Source organism: Cupressus sempervirens, chromosome 4 (assembly GCF_028749045.1).
Source record: "Cupressus sempervirens isolate cs-2001-9-10 chromosome 4, ASM2874904v1, whole genome shotgun sequence".
Classification (NCBI taxonomy): domain Eukaryota; kingdom Viridiplantae; phylum Streptophyta; class Pinopsida; order Cupressales; family Cupressaceae; genus Cupressus; species Cupressus sempervirens.
In genome coordinates this window covers 807,372,480-807,385,879 of record NC_143121.1, presented here as the reverse complement: position 1 = coordinate 807,385,879, position 13,400 = coordinate 807,372,480, and the positions used below count along the sequence as shown (strand labels likewise).

The following is a 13,400-nucleotide window of genomic DNA, read 5'->3' as shown; positions in this document are numbered from 1 at the left end:
TCCATTTTCATTGGGAAATGGTCAGATCCTGCCATAGGTAATATTTCCACAATGATCAGATTATCCATACTTAATTCACCTTTTAGAAGAAATCTGTCTAGCCTTTTAGGAATGTAGTAGAATCCCTTCCTTCAATTATTCCAGGTGTAGATTCCATTCTTGGTTTTGATATCTAAGAGAGAGTCCCTCTTAATCCAATTTTTAAATCCTTCCATAGCTCTATTACTTTGACTATTCCCACCTTGTTTTTCCTTCGTGCTTAAGACTACATTGAAGTCTCCACCTGAAATGGCTATTTCCTAAGGCATTGAATTAATAAATGAACTGATCTCATTCCATACTTCCATCTTGTCATCTGTAGCTGTCGGTCCATACACATTAATTATTACTATTTGCAAGTTTGATTTTGTGTTGACGACTCTTATTCCCATCCAATTAACTTGAGAGGAGATCATTTCAATATTGATTTTTCGGGGGTTCCAAAATATTCCTAATCCTCTTGAAGCTCCCCGAGATTGCTAAAATTTTGATTTCCATTTTCCCAATTTCCAATTTAACTTTAATCCTTCCTCTTGGCTGAGTTTAGTTTCTTGTAGTAATAAGATATCTATGTCGAATTGGGTGAGGTTATGCTTTAGCAAGCATTTTTTGCTAGGGGCATTAAGACCCCTAGCATTCCAGGTTGTTATCTTCATTGCTCCTTGGGAAGGAACTTCCCCTTCCCGTTGTTAAGTATATCAAAGATTTTTACCTAATCCTTAACCTTCCCTACTGCTTCTCTAAGTTCTTTAAGTGATTTCCTTCCACGTTTCTGATTAGATTTTCCACAAATTGGAGTTTTCAATCCTTCCTGATTCATAGCAATTCCTATATTATCAAGGTTTTGCTCTTCTAATACCTTCTCTGCTATAGAGGAGATCTCCCCCTCCTGAAGTTCCTCTAAGATTATTTCTTTGATTAACAAATTACTTATTTTCTAATTTTCCTCTGCTACTATCTGGGTGGGCTTTATTACATCATTCTCTTTATGACATTCTTTATTTTTCTGGCTATTTAGTTCTTCATCACCCCAAATGGATTCCATATCTACAGAATATGGAGTTACTCTTAATATTGATCCATTATCCTCTTTATCTAATGCAAACATATCTTTCCCATTATTGGGAGTTTGCCAAAACTTGTAATATTTCTTCTTTCCTTTCTTTATGATAGTTATATTGCTCCACTGGGCTGAGTCAGCTGGTGGAAGGATGACTCCTTGTTCAGTATCATCAATTGGATTTGCCGTATTTTGCAATGTTTCTAGAGCCTACTCTACTATGTTTTCTGACATTTTTTCCTTTTATCTAAGTTCAATTGATCCAAAGTGTATCAATTCTCCCTTCGCGTTCTTGTCCTTAAACTGATTTGTACTCATTTCTGGTATGTCTCCTGATTCTGTAACTTGAACCGCTTTCCCTTTATGGTCCTTATGCAACTCTTCTCCTAATAGACTCTGATCTATCAAATCATTTTGAATCTGCAGGGTTTCATGGTGAAGCTAGTTTAATCTAACAATATTCAATTTCATTTCTTCAATGGCCTCTTTTTCTTTCTGACAGACCTTACATTTCTTGAATTTATTCGGTGAATGTTGATAACTAATCTTCTCTTCCCCTTCTTTTTCCTTTGATTTATCCACGTCTTCTTTACTAGTGCTTGGTGCAGTTCTGCTATCTGAGGATCTTTTTCCATAATTTTTTGTCTCTTGAAGAAGTGGAGTTTTTGCGATAGCCATTTCCGCTCTCCCTGATGTCTTGCCTATGCTTCTTTTAGTTTTTAATTGATTTTTTATGTTATTGATAATTTGAGATTTAGCAAAGTTGGCATCTAATGTTTTTCAAATTTCTCCTGAGTATTCTTCAAATGTTAACTTGTATATAGATCTATTTGTAATGATCTTCCTATTTAAAAGTTGATTTTGATATGATTTAGCCAAAACCCTAATCCTGTTGGTTTTATTTAGGTTGTCTTTGAAACCTATTACATTTCCCAGAGAATTGCCAATTTTTTTAATGGTGGATTCTTCCATTAATTCTAATGGGATTTCTTTACATTCCATCCATTTGATCATTACCATATTTTCAATATTAGTTATGTTGAAGTTAGGTTGCCATTTTAAAAATTTAATGTGATGTCCTTTATAATATAATGGATCTAATTTTAAAATTTCCTCCTTCTCCTGAATATTTCCACATAAAATGAACCAATTTTTTTCTTCTGAAAACGAGTTAAGGGTACTTACCTTGTCGCCCCAAATCATGGAAATGATGCTTACTAGCTTGGATCTCCTCCTTGGCAGACCATTCCAATACATATATATACTGTTATCCTCACAATCCTTCCATCTTCTTTCATTATAAGAGTTGCTTATAATTATTTCTTTGCCTGATGAATACTGACTAGTAAGGATTTGTTTAGAGCCAGTTGTGGTTCTTTCCTTATGTGCTATTTGTTCTATCTTTTGATGTGGAGGTATGTAAACCGATTTTCCTCTCTCAGTGTGATTAATTCGCCAGTTACTCTCATGGATTTTCTTTGATGGAGCCCTTGAATTTATGGAAGATTTTTCTGGTTGCTTTCCAGGAGGGATCACATTCACTTCTAAAATCCATCGAGGCTTTTTAAGGTGCTCCTTCTGATTGAAGTTTTCCTTTAGTTTGGAGCTAGGGTAAGGTTCAAAATTTGTCACAAATTTAGTTTGACAAGAAAATGACTTTTGTTTTGAAATTTTTTCTTTTGCGACGTCTAGTTTTTGCCGAGTTTGGGGCCATTTTCTCCTTCTCCACACTGATTGCCAGCCATCTTCTTTTTTGTGAGGATAATTGCCACGAATTTCTGAGATTCGCTTGGTGTGTTGTCGAACATATGAATCAAAACTATGATTGTTCACTTTACCAGTATCTCCTTGCCTTGAATTTGCCTGTGTAAGGGCTTCAAATTTATTTTTGGTCGCTAAAGGAGGTTGGGGAGTCATTTTCTATTGGAATGCAACAAATTTCGAGAAGGGGCGACTGAATTTGGGATATAATTTCACTTTTTTCACCATTTTATCAGAGCAGAGCTATTCAATATTTCAATTAGTAGCTTATATAATTAAAATTACAATATTTTTAATTCTTTTTTATCAAAATATTATGTTTTACAATCTCAATTAAAATGATATAAATCATATTATTAAAAATATAACTATGCACAATGTATTGATCTTATAATTAAATTTAAAAATGATAAATTTAAACTACTTGAAACAGAAAGTTTTAATCAAAATGCAAAAAGTAGCACAACAGTACTTAGCCTACCGACAAGTACTAACAAATGCAACGTAGTGATGTGTACTTGCCGTAATAGTTTAGGAATAGTTTATAATATAATTTTAGTTCTAAATTAATTTTAATATTTTATTCAATTGAAAATTTTATAATAGTTACCATTAATTAGTACTAGTATAGTTAACGAAAATAAAATTTTCATTTTATCCAATAAAATTTCAAAGACTAGAAATGATAAAATATTGATAAAGACATATTTTGACTATGATTAGTATGTTTATGTTAGATATATATTTTTAATAATTTTTTTATATATCATAATAAACTTTACAATTAGTACAATAAGGTTTTAGTAAACTTGGAAAAAGTTTAAATCTTTAGATATGAAAAAACAATATCTTGAAAATACTACTTATCTTTAAATTAATGATTATTTTTAAATATTAAATTGTTAAATTTTATGTTTAAGAATCTACAAAATCAAATGTAAGAATCTATTAGTAAAGGGTATAATAAGTTTTGAGAATAATAAAATTACGAGAATTGGAATTTTTATTCTTGAATAGAAAATTAGGATACATATTCCTATTTTTGTTTGGTTCAGTTAGAATTTGATGAGAAATTCAGAACATAAAAAATTATATTTTTTAAAATAAATAAAATTGGAATAGGAATACGTATTCCAATTCCACCTATTTAGATGGAATTGTAAATACTCATTTTTGGACTAAAATTAGAATACGTAGTCTTATCCACAATTCTGATTTAGTACACCCAAAAGAAGATTTCAAAATTTTAAGAATTCAAAATTTCAAAATTTACAAATGCCTATTCCACTTATATTTGTGCTGCCAAACAGAAAGTGAACAAATACAATAATGTCTCCGTGCATAATTTTGTTTGGATTAAAGCCAACAGCTCAAATAAAAATTTCAGCAGAGGTAAATAAGTAACACATTTTTTTCGCCTCTGAAATATTCCAAAATTTTGAGAAATCTAAAGCATGAGTGCCACATGAATTCTGAAGCATCACGCAAAGCATACCCGCTACAACATTCCTTCCCCTTCTTCTTTTTCCTCACACCATAATTGGACTTGGACAATTCCTCTCTCCCTGTGTACTGCCATTTGAAGCGAAAGGATTTGTGAGAACTAGAACTCGAACTCGGGACCTACTTTTCCTTTGCAATGGCTGAAATCGAACAACTACAGATGGAGCAACACAATAAAATGCCGATTCCTGAAGAATGGTCGGAAGAGGTCCAAATCTTAATAGAGGGCGTTCCAGTAGAGAGAAGCAACGTGCGTCTGTCAAAGGCTTTCAAAGATGCCAAGCCAGATGCCTACATTCCTCAGATGGTGTCCCTCGGTCCTTATCACCACTCCTCCCTCAAAGATGAATCCGTGGCCGGGCCGTTCTACCTACGCCGCACCCATCTCTCCCAGATGGAAGTTTACAAGATCTGGTCGGCAAGGGATGCAGCTGGGAACGACCCTCAGCTAATCAAAGATATGTTCGCTAGAGTGAAAAAGTCAGTCTCCGATTTGCAGAAGTTTTACGACTGCGAGGTAAAGGAGGAGGATGTATCCGACTTTGCGTGGATGATGATGGTCGACGCCCTCTTTCTCTCCTACTTTCTTAAATCAGCTGGTTTCGATGAGTCCAGTGTGTATCTCCGCAGCAGGGCCTCCAAAGACGTTGTCGTACCTGCAAGGGCAAGCATCATATTAATTATTGTTAGTTGGACAGCTGTTATTTCTGACCCGAAAATAGCAGCACTATTTATGGGTAGCTTGGACAGCTGTTCATCCTTATCTATGAATAGCGGTTGTATTTATGGGTGGTTTGGACAACTGTTTGTCCACTTGCCAAAAATTAGTAAATGGTTATTATTTATTAATTTTAGAGATTCTCTTTTGGACACCTTGCAACCAATTCTATTATTGGTTGTTGAGTTGTCTTAATCTCAGCCGTTGGTTTGATTTAATCTCGGTCGTTGGAGTAGTATAAAAAGGGGTCTAGGGGGCATTTGGAGAGCAAAGAGAGAAGCTTTGGTGAAGCAGTTTGCAGTGTTAGCAAGGGCATAGTGTGAAACTTTGGTGAAGCAATTTGCAGTGTTAGCAAATAGTCTTGCAGTGTTAGCAAGGGCACAGTGTGAAGCTTTGGTGAAGCAGTTTGCAGTGTTAGCAAACAGTCTTGCAGTGTTAACAAGGGCGCAGTGTTAGCGCAGTGAAGAAGCTTTTGTGAAGCAGTTTGCAGTGTTAGCAAACAGTCTTGCAGTGTTAGCAAGGGCGCAGTGTTAGCGTGGGGATAGCAGTGGGGAATATCAGTGGGAGAAATTAGGAAGTTGTCGGAGTTCTGCCAGTGAGAGGCAAGAAATTTTGTATCTCTTGATTTGCTGAAGTTTAATATAATTCCTCATCTGTAGAACTAGTTTTCCCTTAGGGGTTTTTCTAGGGACAATTTGTCCAAAAATATTGTGTTCATTGTGTTGCGCATTTCTTTCCATATTTTATAAGTGAAGTTGCAGTTGTGTTATTCTTCGATATTAGCTGGGAATTTATTTTCAGCAGTTTAATAATCATTTGTGATAGGAGATTAATAATCAGTGACTGCAATAGTTTGATTTTTCACATGGTATCAGAGCATTGTTAAGGGTAGAAGAGTTTTGCCCTAGGAAAGAAATTTTGATCTCTTTAGATTTATTATTGCTTTAAACCCTTGAGATGGCTTCAGCTGGTTTGAGAGATCAGGATAGATTGGATGGTGCCTCAAATTTTGGTGTCTAGAAGGCCAGAATTTCTTTATTGTTGGAAGAGAATGGTATCAAGGATTATGCTACCATTGGTGTACCTGTACCAACAGATGCAACACAGCTTGCAACATATAGGAAGGACGATGCCAAAGCGAGGAGGATTATCTTTGATGGTGTCAAGGATCATATTGTTCCACATATCTCAGAGCTAGATACAACAAAGAAAATGTGGGACGCTATTCTAAATCTATACCAGAATGCTACCACCAACAGGAAGTTGATTCTCAGAGAGAAGCTAAAGAATACCCGGATGAATCAGGGAGAAGACGTCACAAGTTACCTCACCAGGCTCAGACTTCTCAAGGATGAGTTAGCAGCTGTTAGAGATAGCCCTAGTGATGATGAGCTAGTGAGAATAGCCCTAAATGGGTTTACTAAACAATGGAGTGTCTTTGTTCAAGTTGTCAGTGGACAAGATACTTTACCGAGTTGGGATCGACTATGGACTGATTTCAAGGAGGAGTTTAGACTAAGTCTTGTCAATGGGGCCAACAAGAGTCAGAAAAATGAGGTGGAACAAGAGAACGTTGCCCTAGCGGGTAAAGGGAAAGCAAAGAAGGGATCTAGCAAAGGATCAAATTCACAAAGTGAAAAGAAGAAGAAGGACCTTTCTAAGGTCAAGTGCTTTGGATGTCACGAGTTTGGCCACTATGTCAGTGATTGCCCAGAGAGGAAAAAGGGTAAGAAGCAGGTGGCAGCTTCAGCAAGTGCAGAAGAACTCTCCAACAGAATGGAAGATGAGCTTGGACTCATAGCTTGTATGGTTAGCTCAACCTCACAGTGTGTTTGGTATATAGATAGTGGGGCGTCATTTCATATGACAGGAGTTAGAGAGTACTTCTCCAGTTACAAGGAGGAGGACACCAACATCCAGATTTCTATGGGAAACTTGTCCAAACTCAACCCCGTTGGAAAAGGGACTGTTCAGTTTCAGAGGGAGAATGGAAAGATAATTCCTCTTCATGATGTGTTATATGTGCCGGGCTTAGGTATGAATTTGATTTCTGTATCTGTTCTTCAGGATAGGGGGTATAATGTACTCTTTAGAGGGACACATGTGTTGATTAAGCACAAGGATTGGAAATCACCCATAACTATTGGAGTTAGGAGTGGTCGCCTTTATAGATTGCAGTTTGATACTCCTAAGGCACTTATGAGCAACAATAATCCTAGAGATCTTGGAGAGCTATGGCATAGGAGGTTGGGCCATATTCATCATGGAGCACTTAGATTTCTTCGTGAGACCATGACAGGTGTTCCAGAGGTGAGCACAGAGCATGACAATGTATGTAAGGGATGTGTGTTGGGGAAGTTTGCGAAAGCATCTTTTCCAAGGAGTGACACCAGATCTAAGGGTGTTCTTGATCTAGTACATTCAGATGTTTGTGGACCAATGTCAACGAAATCTCTTAGAGGATATGAGTACTATGTTACTTTTATTGATGACTTCTCTAGAAAGACCTGGATATACTTCTTGAAAACTAAAGATGAGGTTTTCAGTTGATTCCAAGAGTTCAAGGCTCTTGTGGAGAACTCGACAGGAAAGAAGATAAAGGTTCTTCGGTCAGACAATGGAGGCGAGTACAAAAAATGTCTTCCAGGAGTTCTGCACCAGAGAAGGAATCAAGAGAGAATGGACTGTTCCTTACAATCCACAACAGAATGGAGTTGCTGAGAGGAAGAACCGTTCTATATCAGAGGCACCAAGAGCTATGGTACATGACCAGGACTTGCCCCGTTACTTATGGGCAGAGGCGTGTAATACAGTAGTCTACATTCAGAATAGAGTTCCACACAAGGTGCTAGGGAAGATGACACCATAGGAGGCTTTCACAGGGAAGAAGCCAGATGTTAGTCACTTCAGGATATTCGAGAGTTTGGCATATTGTCATATTCTTGGAGATACACGTACAAAGTTAGATTAGACTGCAGAGAGGGGGTACTTTGTTGGGTACAGTGAGACCTCAAAGGCATATAGGATTTTCATTCCGGGGACTAAAAGAGTTATTGTCAGACGGGATGTCAAGTTCATGGAGGACAAGGCATTCAAGAGATCCAGAGATTTGCCAGCAGATGATCAGAGTGAGCAGTCAACAGAAGCTCCAAGACCAAGTCAAGGGCATCAAAGCTCAAGTACAGTTACCAGTACGAGTGTAGACTCAGTTAGTGAAGATTCACAGAGTATGGAGCACCAGGAAATGCATCTGAAAGACTTAGAGGTTGACATTTCATCCTCTACAGTTGGCAGCAGGAACCATGTGGTTCCAGATACACAAAGGGATACTCAGGAGTTTGTGGGAGCTCCTAGGAAGAGTACTAGACAGCGAAGACAACCAGCCAAGTTCAATGACTATGTGGCATTAGTTAGTCAGTTGGTAGATAGTGAGCTTTCTAGCTATCAGGAAGCTGCAGAACATCAGGTATGGCGAGATGCTATGGTTGAGGAATATTCTTCAATAATGCAGAATGATGTGTGGGAGGTAGTACCTAGACCAACAGATAGGGTTGTAGTTGGATCACGCTGGATCTATAAGATAAAGCACGGTGCAGATGGTAGCTAGGTTTGTGGCAAAGGGGTTCTCTCAGAAGGAGGGAATAGATTATGAGGAGACATTTGCTCCAGTTTCCAGGTATACTTCTATACGAGCTGTAATCTCACTTGCAGCACAGATGGGATGGCAGATCCATCAAATGGATGTCAAGACAGCATTCCTCAATGGTGAGTTGAAGGAGGAGGTATACATAGAACAACCAGAAGGCTTTGTAGCACACAGCAAAGAGACCCACGTGTGCAGATTGAAGAAAGCATTGTACGGACTCAAGCAGGCTCCTAGAGCGTGGTATGAGCGCATTGATACATACTTGCAGGAAATGGGCTTTGTGAAGAGTGAAGTAGATGCTAACCTCTACTACTTGATGGTTAGGGGTGAGATTCTCATTCTTGTTCTTTATGTGGACGACCTATTTCTTACAGGTTCACTAGGGCTCATAGTGGATTGCAAGAGGAACCTTGCAGAAGAGTTCGAGATGAAAGATTTAGGACTTATGCACTACTTTCTAGGCATGGAAGTGTGGCAGACAGATGGGGAGATTTTCCTTGGTCAAGGGAAATATTGCATTGAAATCTTGAAGAAATTCGGGATGGAGAATTGCAAAGCCATGTCTACACCCATGATCACGAATTGGAGGAAGGTAGATACATCTAAGGAGAAAGATGTAGATCCCACTTTATATAGACAGTTGATTGGTTCGCTTATGTATTTGGTCAACACTAGACCAGATATAGCATTTGCAGTAAACTCTCTTAGTCAGTTCATGGTTGAACCAAAGAGAATGCATTGGATAGCGGCTAAGCATGTGCTACGTTACTTGTGTGGTACAGTCGAGTATGGGATCAGATATGTTCGAGGTGAAGGTATCAGGTTGATAGGCTATACTGACGCAGATTGGGCAGGAAGTACAACAGACAAAAGGAGCACTTTAGGGTGTTGTTTCAGCTTGGGATCAGGAGTTGTATCTTGGTTCAGCAGGAAGCAGAAGTCTGTGGCTCTAAGTTCAGCAGAAGCAGAATACATAGCAGCTAACATGGCGACATGTAAAGCTATATGGCTTCAGAAGTTGTTAGTAGCCTTGTTTGGTCAGAAGGTTGAGACTACTGTGATACATTGTGACAATCAGAGTTGCATCAAGTTGTCTGAAAATCTAGTGTTTCATGATAGGTCTAAACATATAGATATCAGATATCACTTCATTAGAGATTGTGTACAAAGGGGAGTTGTTCGACTACAATACATACCTACAGATGAGCAGGTAGCAGACATTCTGACGAAGGCTTTGGGAAAGGCCAAATTTATCTTCTTCAGAGATAAGATGGGTGTTATGCAGAACAACTTCCTTGCTAAGAGGGAGTGTTAATTATTGTTAGTTGGATAGCTGTTATTTCTGACCCGGAAATAGCAGCACTATTTATGGGTAGCTTGGACAGCTGTTCGTCCTTATCTATGAATAGCGGTTGTATTTATGGGTGGTTTGGACAGCTGTTTGTCCACTTGCCAAAAATTAGTAAATGGTTATTATTTACTAATTTTAGAGATTCCCTTTTGGACACCTTGCAACCAATTCTATTATTGGTTGTTGAGTTGTCTTAATCTCAGCCGTTGGTTTGATTTAATCTCGGTCGTTGGAGTAGTATAAAAAGGGGTCTAGGGGGCATTTGGAGAGCAAAGGGAGAAGCTTTGGTGAAGCAGTTTGCAGTGTTAGCAAGGGCACAGTGTGAAGCTTTGGTGAAGCAGTTTGCAGTGTTAGCAAACAGTCTTGCAGTGTTAGCGAGGGCACAGTGTGAAGCTTTGGTGAAGCAGTTTGCAGTGTTAGCAAACAGTCTTGCAGTGTTAGCAAGGGCACAGTGTGAAGCTTTGGTGAAGCAGTTTGCAGTGTTAGCAAACAGTCTTGCAGTGTTAACAAGGGCGCAGTGTTAGCGCAGTGAAGAAGCTTTTGTGAAGCAGTTTGCAGTGTTAGCAAACAGTCTTGCAGTGTTAGCAAGGGCGCAGTGTTAGCGTGGGGATAGCAGTGGGGAATATCAGCGGGAGAAATTAGGAGGTTGTCAGAGTTCTGCCAGTGAGAGGCAAGGAATTTTGTATCTCTTGATTTGCTAAAGTTTAATATAATTCCTCATCTGTAGAACTGGTTTTCCCTTAAGCGTTTTTCCAGGGACAATTTGTCCAAAAATATTGTGTTCATTGTGTTGCGCATTTCTTTCCGTATTTTATAAGTGAAGTTGCAGTTGTGTTATTCTTCGATATTAGCTGGGAATTTATTTTCAGCAGTTTAATAATCATTTGTGATAGGAGATTAATAATCAGTGACTGCAATAGTTTGATTTTTCACACATCAGGTGTGATATTGTGAAGCTGGAAAATCAGATCCCTCTTTCTCTTCTCAAGATATTGGAGGATGTTTCTCATGATCAGGAGACGGACAGACTTGATTTTCTCCTCCCCTCATTAACAAGCCGTCTGTCTTCCTTCCAGATATATGATATGGAGAAGCGAGATTTGAATGAAAAGCATCTGCTGGGGTGTATTCACAGACATATCTCTTCCTTCCTCCAACTGAGCGACGTGGAAGAGGAGTGCCCAACATGGCATCAGAAGATCGCAAATGTGATGGAAGATGTGGTTGCAGGAGTGTTCAGCAGCTGCTACACTCATCTAGCCAAACGTGGTCGACGAGATTTTCTGGAGAAATACAGTGCCAGGGAGCTGAAAAAGGTCGGGATCAAGTTCGAATCGTTCAAGGAGCAAGGTAAGATCAGATTTTCCACGAACTTCGACACGCTTTACCTTCCCCAGATAACAATATTCGATACGTACACTGAAATGCTGTTGAGGAATTTACTGGCGTTGGAGTTCAATGACCCGGGCCGAGAGAAACACGTGTCGAGCTACGTGGAGCTGATGGACTGCCTTATCGACACGCCGGAGGACATGGCGTTGCTACGCGAAAGCCACGTCATTGAGCGACAGAGCATGATGATCACGGAGGAGTACGTGGCGAAGATGTGGGACGGGATGTCTAAGCCTTTCTTTCTCGCAGGTTTTCTGGAGCTTCCCGGCGGGCTGAAAGGTAAAATCAGAGAAGTGCTGATTAAGAGCTACTACAGTAAGTACCTTGTTTACTAAAAAAGCAAGGTTAGGAGTTGGTTCGATGAATTGTACACCAATTATTTGTCAAGTCCGTGGAAATTGGCGGCGTTAGTGGCAGGAGTTTTTGTAGTGTTGTTGACAATGGTGCAGACATACTGCTCTTTGAAGGACTGTCAACGGGGAAAAAATAAAATTTGGGGAGTGTAAGGATTACCCGTAAAATCAATATCACATCAGTTCTTACTAAAATGGGAAAAATTTAACAAGACTAGTCAATGATAATTTTTAGTTATTTGTCATTAAATTTTAAACAAAGAGATAGATATACATATATGGTCAGGTCTAAAAGAAACTATAATACATATACATATATGTTCCAATTTCTTGTAAAATCTAGTTGTTTTTTATAGTTTAAACTTTTGGTTTTAGGTCTTTGTAAAAACTGGTTTCGTTGTTTAAAAATTTAGGTTTAAGGTCCTTGTAAAATCTGGTGGTGCTTTAATGTTTATCTTTAGTTTTTTGTAAAGGGTTTTAGGTCCCTTTAAAACTTGTTTTTACCTTAATCTAAAACTATAATTCAGTTACCAGAAAACCAAGATGAACCTAATATGTCAACCATTCGGACAGAGGCAAGTGTAATTGAAAGTCTCTAACTTAGAATCTAGAGTGGATTTGATTGCAATATTTCATTGATGCAAGTATCAATAGATACATAAATTGGCATGTTGGGGAAGAACTTGACGTCAAGATGTAGTATCAAAGGAAAAGTAATAACATTGATGTCCTAGGTTATGCACTTTGTTTAACTATGTCTCATGAAATGAGTTCTAATGTTGGTAGACTTCTTGTGAGGTTTTATTAAAAAGAATGAGTTTTATTTATATAAAAGAGTGAATGTATTTTTATTGTTGAGAATTGTAAATTGAGGAATTTAATCACTTTGAATCGATGTTTGTTGTGATACGATAAAACTATGTAATTTCAAATGATTACTTACAAAATTATATTTGTCCTTGCACTATGAGTAAATCAATAATGTTTTTCTCTTCTAGATAGTTGAGTTTCATTGAGCTACACACACAAACATGCACACACACCCTTGCTTAATATGTTGCTTAACTTCTTTATTCAATCTTGCTCTTGTTTGATTTATAAACAAATTATGTTTTAAATGATATGTTAGAAATGGCATTATACTAATGGCATAGACTAAAAATATGCATTAAGAGTTACATTTTTTAGCAAGCATGTTTAATTATATGCTCGTAATGCATAGTGAAAATTTGAATGTGACAAAAAAGAGATCAGTACATGTTGGTCCAGGGATGCTAATGATTCTCTTTCTTACATTGACTTGGCTACCATGATATTAGTGAATGGTTATATAACATGATTCATTTAACCACACATTCCATTACTACTCGTAGTTTTCCTTGTTTAGACTATCTTGTTGCTAGGTTGGGTATCTTTCATGCTAGGAAAGATTTAGGTGAAGCTTAAAAGCTTTGTGGTAGGGTGATAAAACACTCCTACAATATTCTCACCCCTTGTGTTCTTTGATAGGTTATGGAGCCTCTGTTAGAATGGTTGACATATTGGGTTCATCTCGGTATTCTAGTAATTGAATTATG

General features: G+C 37.9%; 1 protein-coding gene across 1 annotated transcript; it reads left to right on the top strand.

Annotated features, from left to right (window-relative positions):
- Positions 1 to 4,499: 4,499 nt before the first annotated feature.
- Positions 4,500 to 12,035, top strand: LOC149563847 (putative UPF0481 protein At3g02645). The gene is made up of 2 exons (XM_089828253.1): positions 4,500 to 4,981; positions 11,019 to 12,035. Exons 1-2 carry the CDS (start codon positions 4,500 to 4,502, stop codon positions 11,803 to 11,805), a joined length of 1,269 nt encoding a protein of 422 aa, XP_089684379.1. The 3' UTR covers positions 11,806 to 12,035.
- Positions 12,036 to 13,400: the final 1,365 nt, after the last annotated feature.

Excerpts from the sequence above, each read along its gene's own strand:
- LOC149563847 (XM_089828253.1), top strand. The coding sequence starts at position 4,500 with ATGGCTGAAATCGAACAACTACAGATGGAGCAACACAATAAAATGCCG. Across the intron at positions 4,982-11,018 it reads GGTTTCGATGAGTCCAGTGT|GTGTGATATTGTGAAGCTGG; the intron begins GTATCTCCGCAG and ends TTCACACATCAG.